At 27.8% G+C, this 25,066-nt stretch overlaps 1 protein-coding gene across 4 annotated transcripts in view; it reads right to left on the bottom strand.

Moving 5' to 3' along the window:
* The window catches only part of LOC107443336 (uncharacterized), a 290,292-nt gene extending 269,538 nt beyond the window's left edge, over positions 1-20,754 (bottom strand). For all 4 annotated transcript variants that reach the window (XM_043041040.3, XM_043041042.3, XM_043041041.3 and 1 more), the window contains exon 1: positions 20,482-20,754. In XM_043041040.3, the coding sequence (XP_042896974.2) occupies positions 20,482-20,578 (97 nt within the window). In that variant the 5' untranslated portion in view covers positions 20,579-20,754. The remainder of the gene's footprint in view (positions 1-20,481) is intronic.
* Positions 20,755-25,066: the final 4,312 nt, after the last annotated feature.

Below are 25,066 nucleotides of genomic sequence, written 5' to 3'. Positions count from 1 at the left end.
TTCGATATTATAACCATTTTGAATTATACAAAGCATCGATAAGAATAACACCAAATAAGAAAAATTTGACCACCAGGTTGAAAAACTAAAGGAGGGTATTTGGACAATTTAAGCTAAAAGCGTTTTCAAATGAGTACTTTGAAAATAGAAGTATATAACCGGTCATTTAGGAAGATAACGTTTTATAATTAAAGGTAACATTAAAGAAGCATAAGACACAAGCTCTTCTCATTATACATCATTAAGGAAGGCGTTAGTCAAATTTTCAAGACGTCAAGATTTCTTGAAGAATGTAGTCGAAAATTCATCAAGAAGCCTTTCTTTTTGTGTGTGTTACAAATAATTTTCCCCACACACGAAATGGTAACAAATAAATAAACAACATTCCTATCATTGTTTTTTTCTCTTCATTACTAAGTTATTCAACTTATATTAAACTGCTTTTCATTCTTTACAACAAAAAAAAGGTACTTTTGAGGTAAATTTGAGGTTGATAGGTGTAAAAAAATATATCTAGGGTAGAAAATGAGGTTATGCTTTGCACCAAAAATAACCTCATCCATGAACCTCAATTTCAATCTAATATACAGTTCAGCAATACTTTTAGTTAAAGTTGGGTGAAATTATTCACACCAGAAATATATTTACTTGTTTGATGTGTAAAAAAATAACCTGCGCTCCTCAAAAAAATTCTTTATAAGTTGGTTGCTCTAAGATAGATTTCTATCAACCTCAAGTGTAAATAAAACAACATACACCTAGATAATAATCCTAGGAAAGTTGGTCTTTTAAGGTTGTTTTTGCAATCAACTTCAAATGAATCTTAAATCAACCTTTACACCTCAAAACAACTTCAAATAAACCTAACTCGTTTATGAAATGAATTAAGAAAAGATGACACTCACAGACTAGTGCCACAGACAGGAATGCCATAATTGTTTTTTTTTCTCTTCATTACTAAGTTATTCAACTTATATTAAACTGCTTTTAATTCTTTACAAAAAATTAAGGTACTTTTGAGATAAATTTGAGGTTGATAGGTGTAAAAAAATGCATCTGGGGTAGAAAATGAGGTTATATTTCGTACCAAAAATAACCTCATCCATGAACCTCAATTTCAATCTAATATACAGTTGAGCAATACTTTTAGTTAAAGTTGGGTGAATTATTCACACCAGAAATATATTTACTTGTTTGATGTGTAAAAAAATAACCTGCGCACCTCAAAAAAATTCTTTATAAGTTGGTTGCTCTAAGATAGATTTCTATCAACCTCAAGTGTAAATAAAACAACATACACCTAGATAATAATCCTAGGAAAGTTGGTATTTTAAGGTTGTTTCTGCAATCAACTTCAAATGAATATCAAATCAACCTTTACACCTCAAAACAACTTCAAATAAACCTAACTCGTTTATGAAATGAATTAAGAAAAAATGACACTCACAGACTAGTGTCCTGAATACACAACCAAAATTATCCTTAGTCGAAATTATTACCTATTGGTGCTATTTATATTAGATTTTTTACAGAGTTTTCCAAAAGTTAATATAATTTTTATTGTTATTTCAGAATTTCATTTAATATATTTTGTATGAATCCAACGAAAAACACAATTTTCAATATAAAACCACCCTGAGGGCCGCACAATTAATAATCAGGCTACATAAGGCCCACGAACCTCATCAGGCCAATGCTCTGTATTTTTGAGAACATAATTTAATAATAAATAGCATTTGAAACAATGATACTCCATTTTAAATTAAGCTTTTGCTTTATCAATTGATATTTTATTTGTTCACTTAGTATTTCTTTATATATACATACAATAAAATAATGTAAATATTGCAGTTTTAAGACTGTGCTTATTGTAAGAAGCAAATTTATTTAACAATACTAAAATAAAAAATTATAAAATAATTGGTTTAATTAAACTGGACGAAAAATAAGAAATGTTGTGTTCTTTAAAAACAAAAATTCTAATAAATATAAAAATTTCCTATGGTGTTTTTATCTAATTTTTTGCCCTAGTAAGTTCCGCAATTTAATTACATATTAATGGAAAAAGGTTAATTATTACATTGATAAGCACTTAACGATCACAGCTACAGCTGATATGCTTGAATTATGCCAATATTCTGAATTAAGATTCACTGAACGAACTCTTGCCTGTTTTATTCTCTTCCTTAAACACTTCTATTTTTGATGATTATAGGTTAGATTTTTAATCATTGCCGAAATGAACTCCACGTGTGAAGAACGGTCTATTTATTTTCGTTTGCTCAATAGAATAATAATCACAAGTTAAAGTTATCATATGATAATTAAAAATGCAAACGGATACAATTTTTTTTAGTCAACAAAGAAGATACATGTGATCTCGCAGATGACTGCGATTTTTTAAATAAAAATATTTGCACTTAATATCATAAGATTGGTCATATATATCAAAGAAATTCTTTCGATTACGTTTTGGTTAAAATAAATATGGATGATGGCTCATTGGTTAAGGCACTGACAGAACTGTCATTGTGAAGCACAGGGGTTCGATCCCAGGTGGCAACTTGAAGCCCATCAGCTTAAGATAGCTGACTAACCAACTTGTGTGGGAAATAAAAGCAGTCAATGCGCAATCATGAGCACTTTGCTTGTCACGGAATTGTTGAACCTTAATCTCAGTGGCCCCCTGACACACAATGGGCTGTAGTGGATATATTTTACTTTATAAAAATATATATTCTCTAAGATATAGATTTAATTGTAAAAAAAAACTCAAGGAATTAATGAATTTTTGTCAAGTTAGAATCATAAACTATTAAGTCGAAAATATTTTTATAAATATATTCTTAAGATTGAGATTCTTTTTAAAGTCTGATTTTATTGATAATAAAGATTTTATCCAAAGAAATAAGGAAAGGTTAAATTATTATATTTCAAAAGAGACTATTAAATAAAATTAGGGGCTAAAAGTGAATATGAGTTACGTTCAACTGTTTAATTATATTTTTCCATTAGCTGTAGTATATAAAAAAAATTTGCTGGGAATTAACATATTTTAATTCGACCACTTAGTTTAATTCTTATTTATAACTTTAAAGTGTCTTTAAAATATATTAAATATGTAGTTAGTGTTTAACGATAGTGATGAAATACTTGTTCTGCCCAGAGAAACTTATAATTTCTTTTTCTTAAATGAATTCTGTTCCAAACTATTTTACACCTCATTGGATATCTGTCTTTAAAATTTCAGGATGTTTAGCTTGAACAAAAATAACGGCGATTTTATTTATTCAATGATTAATTAGTTTATAATGATTAAAAAAATAATTTTTGCATGTTCAGAGGCATTTAAAAGTATGAAGAAAAATATTTAATATTACTAATTCTATACAGAAGAAAAAAATAAAATAAATAAACAAATTTCTCAGTTTTCTGTTAGCAAACGTGATACAAGATAACAATGTAAAGTCATTAACACGTCAAACTTAATCATGGCACAAACAAGCACTTTTCATTTTTTGCAATTACCTTAACGTCAAGCCAATAAACAAGATTTAACAGCAAAAATGGTATAAGTTTTAAAATAAGCTAATAAATATGTTACTCAATAAAAAAAAGCAAAAATGCCTGTCAGTTAAATATTTATTTCAAGACATGATAAAACTACATTGATGAATAAATCTCAATAAATAGTAAAGAATAATAATATAATGTAATTCTTTAACTTAATTTATATGCGAGGCTAGAGATACGGACATACGTCACTTTGACTTAAAGCCGTATAAATAACCTTAAGACCCTACTTTCACGGCAGCCTGACCTATGCTTTCACTAAAACTTGATTTATAGGTGGAACAGTAGAATCGGCAGTTTTTAATAACTATGAGTATTACAAGTTTCACAAACTTTCGCCGTATAGATAAATAAACAGAAGGTTATGTTTAATTCATGAATGAAACGCTGGCTACTTGTCTTTTTTTTTAATGACTGTATTGAATTAAGTTGATTTAACCTCAAACGCTGGAGCAAAAAAAAGTTACAGCACGATACTATTTGTTTCAATTATTGAATTTATTCTTTTAATAGAATCCCTTTTTTTGAACTATACTCTATGGATAGAGTTGGAAGTTGGCTTATATTGTGCTAAAAACTTGTACTAAAATTTATATAATTTAAAAATGGTTTAAAAATGATTTAAAAATTTGTATACCTTACAATCCAAAAATTTTTCGAATATTAAATTTAGAATTATTTCAATTTGATTTCAATAGTTTTTACCTAGTTGGAAAAAAACCTCGCCATATTGACTTTCAAAGAAAAAAGATTTGTTGTTGTTGTTGAAGGCCGGGATAGCCTGGTCGGTAGAGCGCTGGGCCCATGTCCGAGAGTTCGTGGGTTCGAACCCCACCGGCCGAAGACTCCCCCGTGTAGTAAAGTGACTGATGCACGTTAACTCTGTCGAGTCGCGAAAGTCTTCCATGTTCCCATAACAAATCAATAACTCTGGGGTTACTGGATTGGAGATCGATGGATGTATGAATGGTTCCGCCCTATAAACGGGTGTGACGTATGGTGTGGCAGAAGTCGAATTCTTGGCCATAGATGGCTCCTTCTAAATTTTGTTTTGAAATATTTAAAATATTTGTTCGTTTTAAAGTCCAGGATATTTTTTTCAGCAAGATAGCACATTTAATTTAAAATTAAAGCTTTTCTTCGAGTTTAAGGATCTTTTAACTGCGACTTTTTTAAATTTCTAATATTAGTAAGCCATGCTCCAACCATTAAGATTGTATCTCAGTGCTTGAAAATCTGATTACAACATGTTAAAAATTCCGGATCAAATTATGATGTTAAGTATTGCCACTTTGAGTACATCAACCGTAAAATAGTACAACGTGATTTCTACAGTGATTCAGTGATTTTACGGTAATTATAATTGTAAAAATTACTGCATATCAGATATTTTTTGCTCCGTAACATGTTCCAGTAAAAATGGATTTTACGGAAAAAAGTACCGGAATTTTTTACAATGATGACCGAAAGTTATTGATTTGTGTATTACGCAACAAGCAAAATTAACAAAAAAAAAGTTAAGAAACAGCCTAAGAGGCTATTGATTAAACGATCAAATTTTTATATACAAAGAAATATTCATAATTATTGGAAAAGCAAACCTTAAATATGCCTAGTAGTGTGAATGATATTTTTCTAAGTTACAAAAGACAAAAAAAAAATCTTTATTTAAATGAACATAAATTTTTCCCGTAAATTCGGAGATTTGATTTCTTAAATGGGGAGCAATCTGGAAAATATTGCCCCTAGTTTTATCAAGGGAGATATTGGAAATTTAAATTCCAGAATGAAAATTCTACTTTTGTTCTTCTTTTTTTTTTTTTTTTTGGTATGTTTCAACAAATATCAGGAACTCGGAATAGCACTTAACACCGAGTAAATACGTGGCGTAAGTGTTATTTCTAGATAAGCATATTTTTATAATCATTTTTTTTTTCGCACATTAACAAGAGCGAGAATTTATCTCTTGTGAAGTAAGGAAATCAAGGGGAAAAAATTGAAGAAAACTGACAAAATTAAACAAAATCACAATTGTTATACATTTGAATGAGAGCATAAGTAAGAATGAAATATTGCTTTAACAAATTAAAATATTTCCAAACATACATATTACGAATTCTTTTAAGTATTCATTGTAAATCTGCATAATATTTGATGTATTAAATATGATTTTAGTATGAAATTTTTTTAAACCGTTGGAAGCTTGATTTGATTAGAATAATAGCAAAGAACAGAATTTTGTGCAGTTGGAATTTTAACCCTTTGCTTACGGTGCACCATCACATGTGGTCCACATGCTGTACCAGCCGTAAGCAAAAGGTTAACCGAAAGAAACCTATTTCTTCCAGGACACTGAAAGAAACTGAAAAAAAATCCGGAAGAAACTGGGCCAAATGTAAAAAATTGGACAATATGGAAGAAACTGGATAAAAATGGAGTAACTAAAAACGACCAATACAATTAATTGTTTAGTAATAAGCGTCATAAGAGTAATTTTAATTGAAACAAATCAAATTTAATATAGTATCAATCAGTTTAAAAAATTTAATAGCTACATTTTTTAAAAATAATAACTATGTATTATTATTAGATTAATAATAGATAGATAGAGATTAATAATAATAACTATGTAATATTAACTATGTATAACTATTTTACTTTTATACAAAATTTTAAAATATCACTGTCATATTATTTAAGAATCTGATTTATTCTTAGTTAATATTTGAATATAAATATCAGTATGCTATTTGAAATTTTGAATTTAATATGGTATTTGTAGAAGAATATAAGTTTAGTACATTGTTAATTTACGTGTATTAATAAAATTTGATTTTGATATTGTAAGAGTTCTTTGCAAAATTATAGAATGAGATTTTACTATATTCCTTTATGTAAACTTATGAAAGAAATTACAGTTGTTTTAATTTCTTAAGAACTTTACATTTATTTTTGTCTTTAAAATTGCAGCATTTTAGTCTTCATTTAAGAATGAAATATTAAATAACTTGGAAATTAACATATTATTTTTTAAATTAGAATGCAGTTATAAACTGTTTAAAATATTACTTTTGCATTTGATATATGTTTTGAAAAAGAGTTTCTTCCATTTCTTTCACTTAAGTTGGAGGAAACCTTATCCATTGTGTGTCTTTTCCATTGTGAAAGAAATTTGTCATCCATAATTTTGTATTCCTGACATTTTTTCTTGAAAAAATTCCATAAAAAAATACAACAGATTATAATACTCAAAAAATTAGTAGAATTATTTTTAGTTGAATTTAAAAATCAAGGATGTGGTAAATTATAGATTACAAACTACCTAAAGGTATAGGCAATGATCAAATAATATAAGTATACTATTTTTATATAAAAGTTATTCTTAAATAATAATTCTAATATAATTCACAAAAAAAAGGTATTCCAAAGTAGATGAATCTAGAAACAATTGTCCATTGTTAATGCTGGCATGAAAAAATTTCCTTGGATTTCTTGTCCGACAATAAGTAAAATACAATGCTATCAAGAGTATATACATTTACCTGTGAAACGAAAGATATCGTAAATAATATTTAATATTCGCATTATCATCACATTTTAAAGAAAAACACATTTATAATAATAATAATATAAAATTATAGCAGAGTCCTCGTTAAAAGGCAAAATGTAACTTAAAATTATTATGTTTTTTCTAATAATAAAACCTCAAATATTCTAATAAATATATCGTAAAATATTTAATTTCTTTTTCATGATATTTCCAGATACTTTCCATCTTACATCCGACGAATAAATCTATGTATTATTATAGCATTTATAGGATACAAATAAACAACTTAAAAAATATTTTTTCAATAAAAGATAAATAAATGAAAATCAGTAAATTCATAATCGGAGCACAACGAATCCCGTTTAGTTATACAATATTTCCCTATAATCGGACCACAACGGATCATAATCTGTGTCGTGGTCCGATTATAAGGAAATATTGCATAACGAAAGCAATAATTATTTGTTTTATATTTTTTTTTATCTCTATCTTATTTAGAAGCACGACTTTCACTAGAACAGTTCATAAAACTTCTAAAGTCAATATAAAAAGCAAATATTAATGTAGCATGTATACATTTTTTAATATTTTTGCCATAAAAGTAAAATATAAACCATGCAATACCTATCGTGTTATGACAACAAATAACGTAAAATAAAACTTTAAAAACCTTAATGTTCGAAAACTAAAATATAGTAATTTTTTGTGAGGAAAGGGAGGACACACTTAGCGTGAGCTTTATTTCTTAGATAAAAAATATCAAATCAATAATAATTATTAATCTGTTTCTCCAAAACGTTATCAGGGTGCGTAGTGAAACCTTTCAACAAAAAATAAGCACCTTTTAAGTACTTTTTAAGCATTCAAAGAATATTTTTAAGCACTATATGCATTAACAAATACAAAATAATTTTAAAAGAGTTTACATGATCATGATAAAATAAATAGTTTCTGACAAAGAACTCTTTTCTTGATTATATTAGTCACAATAAAAAGATTGAAAGATTTTTCGGTTCGAAATCAGAGGGTGGAAAATGAAGCCTGAAATTAAGAATAACTTGCAAAATGCAGCATGCATATGAGAGTGCAATAATTTCACCAAACCCAGCTCAGTAGACGCCCAAATATTTCATCAAACATGGGCGCTTTCATACGCTATGGACCGACGGTTCGCCAAAATGGATTGTGGTTGAATGAATTGTGAAAACGTTGAATAGAACTATGTGAAAAGCACGCTTTTGCATAGTACGTGGCAAAAATCGACCTGGTAAAAAAAAAAATTTCATTTCCGAAAATGAAAAATCAAGTACTTTTTAAAATCACCCAATGAAAAAAAAGCACCTTTAAGGGCTTTGAAAAAATGAGAATCTAAAGCAAGCACCTTTAAGCACTTTTTAAAAAAGCTAAGCTTCATGGTTATGACTAATACAAATGTTATATAAAAACAAATATTTTTATTCTGATAGCATTATTAACGATAATTCAAAATGCCACAAATTATGTGTTTATGAAACTTTTAAGGCGTATTAGAAATTTTTTATGCAAGACCTTTAAACTTATTTTCCTATTTAGTCGGTGTATTTATTCTTTCTAAGTGTTCCATATTATTTACTAACTCATATAATTAATGATTACCATAATAAATTTAATTTCTGTAGAATTTATCAGAAGCTGAAGGAATGATTAAAAGAAAACTTTGATAGGGAAGTAATTTCCCCCACAAAATAAGTTCCTCTTTATTGTCAAAATTTTATTTTAATAGATTATATTATGAACTGAAAAGTTATACATTTATTCGGTAGTTCTGAAAGTGAAAACTCAAAAATGTCTCGATAACATCAAGAGAACCTGCACCTGTGGAGCATGCAACTGCTATTTCTTCTAAGCGCTTCTTTGTGAAACAAATCAAAATACAAAATAGAAATTTCCTGACTATGCCTCATTAACTTAACTACTCGAAGGTTATAACAAAAATAATGAGGGTTTTGATGAAATGAAACATAATCACATTAAGTATCTCTTTTAATATAAGACCTAACTACATAGCTTGAGATATTCAATATCAAGGCTTTAAGAAAACCCATCTTTAACAGGAGATGGAAATTAAACCTAGAATTACATATGGAAGAAAAAAAATGGAAGAAAGAAAGAAATCCATCTAAGTAACATCTTCCCTTCATTTAACAAATGGCCAAGATATTCACGCCCCACAGAATACAATGAAGTTCACTTAGGATTTGAAGGGTAAATTTCACTCTTCTTGAACGAGATGAGGTAGAAGGTGAAGGTCAAACTAAGTTTCGTTTTCTGCAGATCTAAATGATATGCTCATCACGTTTCAAACTCTAACACGATTTTATGTAGATCACAATAAAAAAAAGAGTTAAAAGACAACATAGGAAAAAGGGCATTTCCCTTTATGAGATTGTTGTTGTTATTAACAACTTCTTTGTAGAATTTTGTTGAAGATAATCATATTCTAGTAATGCAAAAAAAGTTTCCGGGTGATTTTAAAGATGCCGGTTTCAGTTTACTTGGAACTACTATAAGCTAATGTAGCAAACCTTGCAACTTCGCGCATTCTTACAACACCAAGTCGCTTTATTTCCATAATATCCGGTAGTATTAAAAATATAGAAATCAGCCGGAAAAATTACTGACAAAAATAGCGTCTATGAAAATTTACGGGAAAGCCAAATTATTCAACAAAAAATAAGCACATTTTAAGCACTCAAAAAATTTTTCTAAACACTTCATAAAAAATATCATAATCAGGCAGTGTTGGAAAGTTTTTGACAATTGACGGTTTTATCTTGTTTTAACCGTCATGTCAAAAAAACTTTTGGCATTGTTTTTGACAATTGTCAAAAATCATGAAATTTTGAATCATGTAAAACGAATGGCGTTTTCATACGCTACGGACTGACAATACGCCGAAATAGATTGGGGTTGAATTAATTGTGAAAACGTTGGATAGAACAATGTGAACTGTGTCTTTTTGCATAATTCGTAGCAAAAATCAACATGGTAGAGGAATAATCTCATTTTAAAAAAAGGAAAAATAAGCACTTTTTAAAAACACCCAATGAAAAAAGCATCTTTAAGGGCTTTTAAAAAAAGAAAATAGTAACAATAAGATAATAGTAACAATAAGAACAATTAAAAAAGATTAATTGTTCTTAAAAATTCAAGTTAAATTTCCTTTAAGAAACTGTAGCTGTTGTTGAAAATCTATAGGTAGAATTTGGTTGAAAATAATCATATTCAAGTATCACAGAGAAGTTTATTCTGACAATTTTAAGATATAGCGAGGACTATGAATCATAGAATCTATCAGTTCTCTATAACTAAATACAAACTACTTGCAATTAAAATAGCCCAATGTCTAAAGACATAATTTTTCAATAATATTCTGTATATCAATATTTTAGTATTGATAATGAGGACATGTTCATAAAGAATATATTTTAATACCGATGATTTAATTATTGGAGAAAACTACGTCAATGGAAAATGTTAAACTACAAACAAAACGTCTCTAACTAGTATAGCATAGATTTATATAGGTTACAATAAAAAACTAATAAGACAACATCGTTAAACGAACATTCGTGTTATTCAAACTCTCTAAATAGAAATTTAAGGGATTTGAGTAATTTTAAAAGATGCAGACTACTACAAGTGTTTTAGTTTGCAGAAACTGCTGCAATCTGAAAAATGAAGCTCTTGCAATTAAATTAACCCATTATTGCCAAGTCGTAATTTTTCAATACTTGATAAACTTATGTTAAATATCTTAAATTAATTGAAAAATTGCTGAAGAAAATCATATTTATGAAATATATGATTTTTTTTAATTCAATTTCTAAGGAACTATTTCCTTCAAATTTGTATTTTGTCATATAAAATTGAATTCCTTAAAATAAAGTAAATAATTGTAAATAAAAGTCAAAAACATTTTGAATCGATAGGTATATCGATTCAAAATGTTTTTGACTTTTATTGAATAAAATAATAAAAAATTAATAAATAATTATTAGAAAAAAACATTTTTTGTGTGGAATTAATTATTTTTGGATAAACGAATTTAATAATTATGCGCAAAAATTTTCAATTCGCTTGAAAAGCTCTTGAGATTAGCGAAATACGCCAGAAGTAAAATTAACATTAAAGGTTCCTAACTTCGGAACACTCTCTGGCCAAACTATTCGGACCATATTTCCAGATGACGGCAACCTCCTTTGAGACTAAGAAATCCAAATCCGTCGAAAAAACTTATGTTAATTTAGAAAAAGTACTTTTATGTGTCTTATTTTGTAACTTAAAATATCGTCTCACAAATTAATTAGCATATTTGAGATCAGCCATAAAGTTTGAGTCTTTGTACGTGAAAATCCGATCAATAGATCAAAGTTATTCAGAATGTTTCATTTATTTGTTTGCTAAAATAGATCAAAAACAATGTTCACTTACAATCTGAAATCTAAGCGTTATTGTTTATAAAAGAAACAAATGCAATCTATACCTTTCTTCGTTTGGATTTGAGTTACCAACTTTATATACTTTCAATACTTTCGTAACTCAACTCAATAAATTAAAACTCTTCTTATTGGAAACATTACTTTGTTGGGAGCGATATGTAAAAAACAAATAACATCTCAATTACCCCCCATCTTTTAGGACAGATATTATGCTATGCAAGATTTTGAACACAATTTTTAAGATGCTTCATTCAATCGAAAACCTGTTTCATCATCGGCTCTTTGTATTTATAGACATGAAAATAATTGGTGTAATTTGTATTCTGAAGCGGAGAACAATATATTTGATTCGTAGACTAGATAAGATATAAGGGTGCAAATATATGGGTGTAGCCTCAACTTATTTTTCAAACCACAATTAGTTCAAGAGCATAATATAAACAGTAGAAAAAATAGCCTTAATAATTTGACTAAGATGCGCAAGAATTAGCATTTTCGATTTTCATTATTATTATTCTGTTTCAACAGTTAATGAACAAAAACAAAATTAATTTTAATCCTAACATTGATAACTATTTCAAACGACAATAAATGTTAAAACTATTTTATCCTAACATTGGTTACAATTTCAAACGATGTATATCTCAAACTATAATAAATTTTAAACTAGTAAATCCTAACATTGTTAACAATTTCAAACAATACAAGTCTTTAACAATAATAAACTTAAAAACCATTTAATCCTAATATTGATAGCAATTTCAAACGAAAATAAATTTTAAAACTATTAGATCCTAACATTGATTACTCTTTCAAACAATATTTGTCTCGAACTATAATAAATTTAAAAACTAGTTAATCTTAACATTGATAAAAATCCTAACATAGATAACTATTTCAAACGACAATAAATGTTGAAACTATTTGATCCTAACATAGGTTACAATTTCAAACGATGTATATCTCAAACTATAATAAATTTTAAACTAGTAAATCCTAACATTGACAACAATTTCAAACAATACAAATTTTTAACAATGATAAACTTAAAAGTCATTTAATCCTAACATTGATAAAAATTTCAAACGACAATAAATTTTAAAACTGTTAAATCCTAACATTGATTTCACTTTCAAACGATATTTGTCTCATACTATAATAAATTTAAAAACTATTTGATCCTAATATTATATATTACATAACGATTTAAAACAGTATGAGTCACACACAATAATAATTTTAAAAAACTGTTAAAGCCTAGCATTGATTACAATTTCGAACTACGGCTAGAAACTGATTTTCGAGTTTTCGTTACAAAATTTAGGATAGAAAGTACATAAATTCTAAACGCTACATGCTTGTTCATAAATGATAATCTTCACTGTGGTTAATTTAATTTTTCATCTATTCCTTATTATCTTTATTTATAAAACTGGACCATATGTAACATCAAATAAAAAAAAAAAAGCGATAAGACATCTTATTTCAAATCAGTGAGAAAATAATTCAGAGAGAATTAAAAAAATTTCACGCTTTCAGATTATAAGCGCGATAAATAAGCTGAAACATTTTATCAATAAGTAATTCCGAATTTGCATATTTCATATAGCTGTCGCACACTATGTGGCGACTACAGTCTTTCACTTAAACGGCACTGCTAGACCTAGGAATCAATACACAGTAGCGCGTGACACTAGACTATCAAGGCTGTGGCTCTGTGAATCGATCTTTTCATGCTTGTTAGCTTTTATAACAGACCAAAATGACTGTTTGAAATCAAACGTCAAACACTCTTTTCCAAACAAAATTGCAAAAAATTTTAAGGAATATCTTCAATAACAATCGTTAATAGTTATGTAAAATAAAAATCCTCAATTTCACAGAGCATCAAATAAAAATTGCACTAGTGGATTCAAAATATTAAAACCATGACCAAACTAAAATGTGAAAATAAGTTCCGCAACTAACCCAAGATCATTAATCAGACTAACGACTTAGACAGTTTTGCTAAGTCCAGATGTGACCTAAAGACGTCAACGTTTTCAAAGATAAGCTAACTTTATTTTTTTTTTTTACTTATTTATCTTTTAATAAAAATTTAAGAATATTTCTCTTCAGTTAAATAATTTGTTTAACATAAATAATGGCAGTATAAAAATTAGTTCACTTTCAATTCATAGTCAAGGAGTTGAATGATTAGTTAGTTAAAAAGCAACACTAATTTAATTTCGGGGTCGTCCATTAATGATGTCACGCCTGGAGTAGAAAGAGGAGGTTCTTAAAATTGTGACAGTTTGCGACAAAGAGTTGCAACGAAGCAACATCTTAGTCATCTTTTATTGCAAATCTACAAGTAAGTTCGTCTTACAATCTCATTCACTATACAGCTATATCAAGTTATAGACCTATTATCTAAGAGATAGAGTGATGAAGCGTTTATTACATAAGAGTGCATAAGCTAGATATGAAATACAAGTAATGAAGTATAAGGTATGAAGTACCATAATAATTAAAAATTATAAAGATGCCGATCCTCTTTTAATTGTTGAAGAGTTCCCCTAATTCAGAAAGTAAAATTTTCTCCCCTACTCCCTGTAGGGCAAAATTAACAGCCTCCAAGAGGCGACTTAAGATAACAAATGGCGATAAAAAAGTTGTTTGCCAATCGCCACTTTTTGCGTCAAAAATGCAATCCTTGTGTATTTTTTTTTCAATAATCTGAAAATTATTTAATTTCACACTTGTTAAATTTTTATGAACCTTGTAATGTCTACTATATTTGGAAAAATCCTTCAAAAAAAACTTACTTTATTAAAATCAGCAGTTTTTTTTTTTTTAGTTTTTTTTTTTTTATTATTCCTTTAAAAGTTTTATTTTTTTAAAAAGTCATCATGTTTTGAAAGTGGTCACTATAAAAAATGCTTCAACTAGCTACTGAACAGAAACAAAATTTCCAAATTTTGCCCTAAAACATCTCCCACAACATATTAAAAAATTATTGATATTAAAAAATTAAATTGCTTTTTTAAAAAACAAGCTTTCTTGTTATGTTTAAACACAATTGAAATAAAGTTTCTAGTAATTACATTGTTTGAAACTTTTCATGAATAAGGACAAATATTATGCATTTACTACAATTACTCATTGTAGGCCTAACAGGACTTTGAGAAGTAAATCCTGCTTCAGGACAACTTACCATTCTACTTACTTTATTATGCATTCAATGAATTAAAATTAATTTTAAAAAATCAAGAAACTTAAAGCTTATAGTTTAAAAAAAGAGCTCTGAATCTAATTATCACTGCAACCACATTTAGAATTCAATCATTCTTTAAGCTTTTAATTTTCTAACTTATTAATCTTAAAAGCATTAACTTAACATTTATGCTGATTCTTACTACATTTTAATTAGCTATATTAGACCGAAATAAATTTTTCAAGAGGAAATCGACACATTTAGTACTGGTGCACATAAAACTTGTTTCTTTAACAGGGTGCGTACCCACATTATTAAACAAAAAAAAAGCCAAATTATTCAACAAAAAATAAGCACCTTTTAAGCACTTTTCAAGCACTCAAAAAATATTTTTAAGCACTTTAAAAAATATATAACTAGGCAAGGTTGGAAAATTTTTGACAATTGACGGTTTTATCTTGTTTTAACCGTCATGTCAAAGAACTTTTTAGCATTGTTTTTGACATCTGTCAAAAATCATAAAATTTTGATTCATGTAAAACGAATGGCGTTTGCATACGCTACGGACTGACAATACGCTGAAATAGATTGGGGTTGAATTAATTGTGAAAACGTAGAATAGAACACTGTAAACTGTGTCTTTTTACATAATTCGAAGTGAAAATCAACATAGTGAAGGAAAATCTCCTTTTGAAAGAGGGAAAATTAAGCATTTTTTAAAAACACCTAATAAAAAAAGCACCTTTAAGGGCTTTTAAAAACGAAAATAGAAAATAAGCACCTTTAAGCACTTTTTAAAAACGCTACGCACCCTGTTTAATTAGAAGCAACCAATTGCACCCCTAGGCTATACCATTTCATTTTTTAAGTGCAAAGTTTGAAGCAATACATTAAAATTTCAACTAAAATATTGTTCTAAGAACTGAAATCATTCATTAAAATTGCTTATACAGATAGAAAATATTTTTAGATGAATGAATATTATTTTATTTCCCATTCAAAAACAGTTACAATTTTATGGATCACTATTAAGGCAAATTTAGGACATAACGAGAAAGATTATTGTGAATAATAGGGTGAGATAGGATCAATTTCAAGGTGAAAGGAAGTGAAAGATGACTGAATACACATTAAAGTTAAGATAATTCCAATATCTATGTTATAATGTCTCTTTGTGGTTGCACCTGATTTCACTTAAAGTCTTGCAGAGAATGTGAATAATCTGAATGAATCAATATTATTAATATATTCTTATGAAATGTGGTAATTATGAAAGATGTTGAATGTTAAGATTATAATAAAAACATATTTGTTTAAAATCTGACCAATGGACTTTAGCCCTAACAGCAGACTATGAACAGTTTACAATAAAATATTTAAAAAAAAAAAAGAATCTTGGAAAATAGTCATTTTTTTATCATGTTATTTAATTAATAACTTAAAATCATTTTTGAACCTTGATAATTAAACTTATGTCATCTGTAGCTGAGCATTCAATGCAAAGACTATGAATAAAAAATGGGCTTGTATTTTTATCTCCTTTATTTCTGTCAAACAAATTATTGTAGATTAATAAAAATACTTTAAATTTTTTATTAAACTAAAGATAACTCATGAAATTTAACAAATGCAATGTTTGAAGACATTAAAGTGTTACGGTAACATGTTAAATTTGAAACACTGGCAAAAGCCATGAGCCTATTTGACCTATTGATACCTCTGCAACAACTCGATTTAACGTTTTGTATAATTTAAACTAAACATGGACAATCAACTGAAAAACTACTAGAAAGAAATTCTACCTAAAAATCTGTTTTATATGAAAAATCTATGAAATCAAAAAAATAAATATATAAGCTAAAAAAATCTAATAATATGACGAGATAACAAGAAAAAAGAATTCTCATAACATAAAAAAATATACATTTAAAAAATGTTGCATGTAAATAAATAAATTATTAAAATGAAAATTGATAATTTATATTGCTTGGTTTGGTTATTAATGCCGCACTAGAGTCCCACTAATGAGCTACTGGTGACAATGCTGATGCAAGCGCACATTATACTAACAAAAGTTAGATCGGAGGAAAGATGGTCATAGTAATCATCAGACCTCCGCACTATGCTCCCCAACTGTTCGTGAATTTTTCCAGCTCTGAAATCATCAGGGACATTATTTTAACCATTTCCAAACCACTAAGAAATTATCAGATAAGTCTGACTCAAACTTTTGTAAAAGGAATCTAACCAATGTCCAAACCGTGGGAGGAATTTTTTAGCAATATTTATCAGCTTTTTGATTAGTAAATTTATTTTAGTTTTTACCATATAAAATATTATTCCCACATACTACTTAATTTCTGATATTCTAGAACAACGGAGCAAGTTATGGTAGAATGACATTCTCAAAGTTACAAGATAAAACACGCTAGTGCTATAAGTGTCACATCAGGTCCACAAATGGGATTATGACTGAGATGTAACATAAATATTTTTTCACATTGACAATATTTTGTTTTTAATGCATCAAATAAAATGAGAAAACACATTCCATAGAGATAATTCAGTCAACGGTAACTGCTAACCCACTTAAATATTCCACATGGTTGCTTTCATGTATATCGCTCTTGAATGATAAGTTTTCTATCTAATTTTAAAATTAATTCCTTAAATAAAAAGTGGATGGAGCTAAGACATTGAAAGTAATAATTATTTAATTTTAACAATTATTGATTTTTAATGTGTTAAGAAATTAATGTAAGCTAAATGATTAATGTAAGAAGTATATTAGACTGCAAGTAATAACAATCTTGAATACCAAAGTAATTTCTAACAGCAAGTTATCTTGCTTGCAGAACATTTGGATTACTATTAACAGTTACATTTTTAACCAATTTTAATCCCTAAGCTTTATAAAATCTCTAATACCCACCCTCAATTAATGAAAAAAGCATGGTAAACAACAGATGGATACATTATATCTCAAATTATTATTATTATTTTTTTTTTTTAACTTTAATTCTTCAATAAACTTTACAAATATTGTACAACCATCAAATATGTTTCTCTTATGGTATTTATGATTATTTACAGCACAATTTATTACTTATTAGCAATTATTTATATTCAGCAGTAAAAAAATTCATCCATGTTTTTTTGTTTTTTTAAAGTTTTACCTACAGTTATTTGCATTCATTTATAAAAAAACTGACTGAAATAAAACTGGAGGAAGTTTTATCAAATTCAAAATGTTAAATATATAATTTAGTATCTAATTCTATGCATCTCAAAACTTATTGTGTTGTACTAGTAAAAAGAGAAAATCGTATTACAAAATTATAAGATAATTTTTTTTTAAATATCAAAAACTTAACTAAAAAATTAAAACACAGAAAGAGAAAATAATATAAAATTTTATATATAAATATTTTTTTTCAATAAACATATAAACTCCAATATTTTAAATCAATGATAAATGTTATCGTTATTAAAGATAAACAAACAATTATTAACAAAAAAGACAAATTTTAAATGTCCGACACATAATACGAAACTCCATTTAGGAGGTAAACAAAAACTAAAGGTAACCATGCTAAATGCTAATGAAACGCTTTGAACAAAAATTTTGTAATATTTCTTTTAAATACTTAGGAAGGATATTATATTTTTTCCATAACAAGTTAATTTTCAATGTCAATGTGTAATAATTGATTTTACACTGCAATGCAGTTAAATTTAGATATTTATGTTTTACAACTCCTTATGAAAAATACCTAATAATTTAGACAACCTATATACTACATTACCTAATATTTTACACTGCAATGCAGTTAAATTTAGATATTTATGTTTTACAACTCCTTATGAAAAATACCTAATAATTTAGAACATATATTGAACAACCTAAGAGTAAACATGCCATAAAAATTTGCCTTTATGACTGATAAGTTACAATAGAATGAAACAAAATTAACTTGTAATAGAATTGATTGCTAAGAAATGCTTCGTTAATGAAAAATTCTATATGAATTGATCGAGTTGCAATAGAAATTATATTTGACATGGAATAGCAAATATTATTTATTGCATAAAAACTAAATAATAATTCACACAAATAAAATACATTATAAGTGCATATTATAAAGATGTATAAATTATTTTAGCACATCAAACAAGATAATTTTAAAAATCATTTTGAAAAAACATGAAAAAATTATTCTGCAAGAAAATCAAAAATATGACTTCATTATGTCATATTCTTTTTATTTGATAGCTTCATAGTTTTTAATTTTATAGGTAAAATTTATATGTCCTAGTAATCATAAAAAACTAAGGGTTTTGTGTGTTTTTGTAGCTTTCGTTTCTCATATATTCCACATATATAACATAACAATGAATAAAACAATCAAGTTACAACAAAGCATATAAAATACAGATAATTAACAGATAAAAATATAAAATAAATATTATAAGAATTGTTGATGCCTATCATAATAAGTAAAAATAAATTAAAAAAACAAAAATAAATTTAACATTATCAGAACCACACTGCAATGCAGTAAGATAAGATATTCATCTTCTGAAACTGTTCATAAATAATCTCATTCTTATTTACTATACATATCTAAATCTCATAAAAAAGGAGTAACATGTAATAAAAACTGACTGATGTATTGGAATTGATTTAATTGACTTGAAATGTAATTATGGAAGCATGTTTTAAACTGATAAATAGAATAAATAGGGTCACTTTCTTAAAAACTTGTTTTTGTTTTCAAGATTAAAATTTATCTAAGAATTAACCTTTCGAAATTAAAGCTTTCTTTTTTACATCAATGTAAATACATCATTGATTTATATCTTTAAAATCTCAAGTTTATCATGAGTAAAGTTCTCTTGCAATTTCTTTAAAATATTGCATGTTTCTAATAAAAAGAGCACAGCAAAATAAATAATGTCTAAGTTGCTTTGGAAATCATTTCAAAAGAAAATAAATATACTCAGTTTTTGAACGATTCTAATCAAATTTAAAAAAACTACAACAATTTTGAACATTACAATCTTATATATTTTAAAAAATATCTTATCTTTTAATGTAAAATAAAGATAAACAATAATTATTTATCCTTTTATAAAACTGAACTAATTATTGCAAGAAAGAATGATCTAATAATCAGATCATAAAACGTAAACAAACAAAAAATCATCTCTGATATTTAACATTAACATTTCCATAATTCATAAATAATAATATTTTTGTCTATTTTCTAATCGATCTCAGACAAATTAAAGCATCTACAATGAAATTATTCATCGTTTATTTAATTAATAACTTTTTTTTATATTCTTTAGAATATGATAACTAAACAATATTAATTTAGCCTTTTAACGAAGTTAATTATTTCAGTAAAGGATGATCTAATAGTCAGATCATATTACGAAACAAACAAAAATAACATTATGCGACCTTTATTCAGATCATATGTGTTTCTCAGTGAGAAATGAAATCGGAGTTGTTTTAAAAGCCGGTAAAGTTAAAGATGAAAATGCATGATTGTCCCTACGAACCTAACGTGACTAATTTTGGACTGGCGGAGTGGTGTTCGGAGGAATCCCCCTTACAAATGTCACTCCTTTCGGTCTTTAACCCTAACGGTGTAAAGTTAAAAAATCATTCGTACCTGCGATTTTCAAAACAGCCCGATCAGCTGGATCGAGCTGTAAAATACTCAAAGGTTTATCCTTGGCCCATTCAGAAAGACTCTGACTGAAATCCATAACCTTTCGCACATGGAGCAATGAGAAGCCGGTTTCAGGAACAGCTCATCATATAACTAATGTTGTCACTGTTACGAACTACTCTATTTTGATCTCCATTAAGCCTAACAAAATACACCAGCTCGAGAAACGAGCGCAGTCTCAGTCGATCGAATGTTCTTCTCATTCATCGCCAAGTCTTTCGCCAAATTTTCGTTCACTGAGTTAACATGCATAAATCCTGTCAGGAATATGAAAGAATCTTATATGTTATATATTTTTTTAACCTTTTCCATCACTTTTTTAGGCAATAATTTTGTATAACATAGTTATTTTTAAATCCTTAGTCAGTGCTCTCCAAATGACTAGATGCAATGATACTTCCTCTTTCAATCTTTTTTTTTTTTTCGTTTTCTTTATTTATTTTTATTTTTTAATTTTAAGATGAAATAATTTTTAAATATGAGGTCATTAACAAAGCCTAAGACAATAAGGAGGCTAAAGCATAAGAAGGCATAATTAATATAAAAACGCATATCTTAATTTTTATTATTCATAAATTTTGAAAATATAATTTTTTTAAAGTGATTCCATCACCAATTTTTATTATTTTTTTATGAATTTCCTTTTTTAGTAATTTTTTTCCTTAATTGAAAATATTCTCTTAGAAATCTTATACATCTTTCTTTTCGGCAAAGTGCGACCTTCAATTTTTTGTCTTACTTTTTCGCAGTATGCAAGCTCTTCCTTGTCTTTTATCTTCGACTTAATCAGAGACAATGAGTATGCAAACATTTTAGCATTAATTTCTATCAAAAAAAAGTTAGTTAAAATTGCAGGTAAAATAATGATTAATGGTTGCAAATTTATGATATTATGTATTCATAAAAATATACATATTTTTTGTGTATTATTTTAAAATTTTTATTTCATTCAGCTGTTCTTGTCAAACTATATTTCGTTAAAGGTTTTTCTGTTGTTAATAAATGGTAAACTTACATAGCAAAAATTAAATGAAAGTAACAACAAATCATATTTATTTAATTAAATTTGTTTTTTTATGTTACCTCAAACAGTCTTGTAATAATCTTTGTCATAATCTGGTAATCACACATCTTTTTGGGTAATAAAAAAGGGGTAAAACTGATTGTGGAGCTGTTTGTGGTCCTGTGAAGGGTTTATTTGGAGACACTGATTAGGCAAAAAAATTGAAAAAGGAAAAAATCGAGGGGGGATGTCTGCTGGGATATGAAATATAATCTCATATTTTCTTCATCACTTCAATTTTAGATAGTCATATCAGGAAAAATTCTTTTCCTAAGCTAAAATTTTTTCAGGGTAGATATTTTGCTTCTTAAATTGACCTGAAATTAAGCTATTGATTTATTAATATTTCAAAAAGGACCTCTTATACACAAAATCCATCATAGAATAATATATGTGTGTAACAGTCGACCAATAAAAGTGAATATAATCATTAATACACGTTATTCTTTTAACTGTTTTTCTTTCAAGAAAACTGTTATTAATCAACGAAACGGAATTGGAAATGACGTTTACACGCAGAGCTTTACACAGGACTTTTAACTTTTGTTTGATTTTTACTTTGTTAGTAACCATTTCATTTATAACCTCCACTGCTGAGTTCGATTATTAAAAAAAAAGAAGAGCTTGTTAGTCACGAAAAACTAAGAACTAACGAGTAGAGCCTGACGAAGGCAGGGGCATACGGGGCAGTTAAACCGGGCCCCACATTTGAGGGGGCCCCAAAATCAAATCGAAGGTTTATTTTAGGTTTCCTCCTTTAATGAACTTTTTTTAAACAAAATATTAGTACAGTGTAAAATCCGTCAGTTTTAAGTTCATTAATCTATCGTATGAACACAAAAATCTATATTTTATAAATCCATCGCTTTCTAAAGCGGAACTCAGCTAAATTATCGCAATTACCACGGACAAATTTGGCCAATCAAAAGCCTGCATTTATACTTATCGCAAAATGAGATATATTTACAAAAATACTGACTTCTGATTGTCTTAATTGAGCTATGGTAATTGCGAAAATTTACCTGAATTCCGCCCTAATGTCAGCAAGGATATGAATTTTTCGCAGCTAGATGACGAAGTTAACAATCAGAAAACTGCTTTCGGCATGATGGACATAAAATTGTCAGAAAATCAATAAAATGAACAGAACGATATTTCGTCTGACTATTGGAGGGAGAGACTTAAGGGGGGGATCCCACCCTGAATATTTCAAAAATTCTAAAAAAATATTATTGCATTTTTCGAATCCTTGTACCCTTCCTAATGTCTGTTTAAAACGATTTCTCGGTACCTAACTTCATTTGGAAGTTATACTGGAAAATAGAGAATCGTTGCTAAGCAGGTAGAAAGGTTCGTTCAGCCGGATTAGGAGGGGCGACATTCTTTTTCAGTCTCATCCATTCTGTTGACTGTATATAGAAACTTATTGTAGGCTTTTCATTTATCGACCATTATATATATGAAATTAAACGTTTTCCCCTACCGTAAGTCAAAACTTTAAACGCGTTTTTCTCAAAACGCTGTTTTTTGACCAGGTCTAACGTTTTTCTCATGCGAAACTATGTGAAAACTATTAACTATACAACGAAATAAGCTGTTCTTTATTTTAAATTACGTAAAAATATATTCTTTAGAAAGTAGCATAGGAGTTTTTTGATATTTTTATATTTCTAATTTATATTAGTATTTTAATGAATATTTTTTAATGAAAAACTTAACTTTTTTTTTAAGCTGACGCCATTTTGGTAATTTTGCGAATATCAAAAAACCGCTATGCTACTTTTTAGACAATGTCTTTATGTTTCAGAAAATCTAAACAAAATCGTTTTCCTATGTTTCAGGACTTCTAAATCCATGAGGCCAGTGAGGTGCTACTTTTTGATGACCAGTAACACACGGAGCTGCCACCAACTTATTTTTTATTATTTTGTGAAAGAAAAAATTTTAAAATAGACTTAAATTGTAGCTCAATAACATTAAAAAAAAACAAAGAGTCTCTGCATTACTTAAAAAAAAAATTCAAGAAAAACGTTAATATTTTACCATCTCTTGGCGGGGTCCCCCCTTTATAGCTATTTTAGGTTCTAATCAATTTTCTTGTTATCTATGTATAATGAGGTGAAAAATTTAAATACCTCCATAAAGTTTGGTTCTTCATTACTGAAACGGAGGGGGCTCCCAAAAATATTTTGCTCCTGGCCCCAATCAGGCTGAGTCTGGCCCTGCTAACGAGGACTTTTACTAACGATGAAATTTGTAAAAATGAGACAATAAAAAAATCATCTTTTCAAAATTATTAATTAGATTGAAGTTGTGCTCTATTTTAATAATCATACCAAACTTTCTGTTACCATGGGCCCTAGGCAATTGTGCCCTTTATTTCCCCCCCCCCCGCTTCTTTCTTAGCCCTGTTAAGACGCACAATGACTGTGAAATGCATATGAAATGCAAATTTAAAGAAAAACGGAAATCAAAAATTAAAAAAACAATCGACAATAGTTGTCTCAAATTAACCGTCGTTCACTGGTAGTAAATTGTTCGAATTTGCAAATATTCTCGAAAACATCGTGTCGTAATCAAAAATTTAATGGCTACCATCACTTTATCAATCACAATTTTCTTTAATGATCTGAATGCATGACTTATGAAAGACAAATTTCAAAATTTTTGAGAATTTACTCTCATACTTTATGCGTCCACGAAATGCTATCCATAGCTCAAACTGGCACCAAATATTCTCAAATTCTTCTACTAATATTATACATTTACCCTTCAATGAAATGTTTGTAACCTTTGCGACTAAAGCTGGAAAGATAACCCTGAAGATTTATTTTAAATTTTTAGTTTTACCTGGATTAAAGTTTAAATTGCGAGAATGAAAATTCGAGCGAACGAAATTTGCGCGCATCTTTCATTTTAATTTACAGCCCAGAAAGCATGTAACTTTATGGAAACCTTGTGTTGAAATTTTCCTTTTGTTGTCATGAAAATGAATTCCTCATCGCAAATAATTATTAAAAATTCGCGAAGTGTTTTCCATTATGTTAACTATATACAGGGTTACTCGTAATTCCCTCCAGGGTTTCGAAGCGTTGTAGTAAAAAAAACGAAAACGAATATGGCAAAAAAGAACATATGAAATTATTCCGAAAGTATTCAAGTTTTAATTTAAGCAGTTGCCGGTAGATGGCAGTAACATGTACCACTGAAGCCAGTTGTAGTAAAGAAAAATGGCTTTTACAGGCGGAGGTAATTATGAATAACCCTGTATATACTCCTAACGTCGCTTGGTTCAGACTAAAAAATGTTTATAAAAAAATTTTTAGTATTTAATTCTTCACATCTATGGGTATTTATGAAAAATTTGCGGAAATATGAAATATTTGTTTAGTCCAAACCATGCTACGTTAAGAGCATGTAGTTAACATAATGGTAGGCATTTTGTGAATTTTTTATAACTTT

Source organism: Parasteatoda tepidariorum, chromosome 12, assembly GCF_982258835.1.
Source record: "Parasteatoda tepidariorum strain Cologne lab strain chromosome 12, Ptep-v5.0, whole genome shotgun sequence".
Lineage (NCBI taxonomy): Eukaryota > Metazoa > Arthropoda > Arachnida > Araneae > Theridiidae > Parasteatoda > Parasteatoda tepidariorum.
The sequence above is the reverse complement of the archived record's forward strand: the minus strand, read 5'-3'. Positions and strand labels throughout refer to the sequence as shown.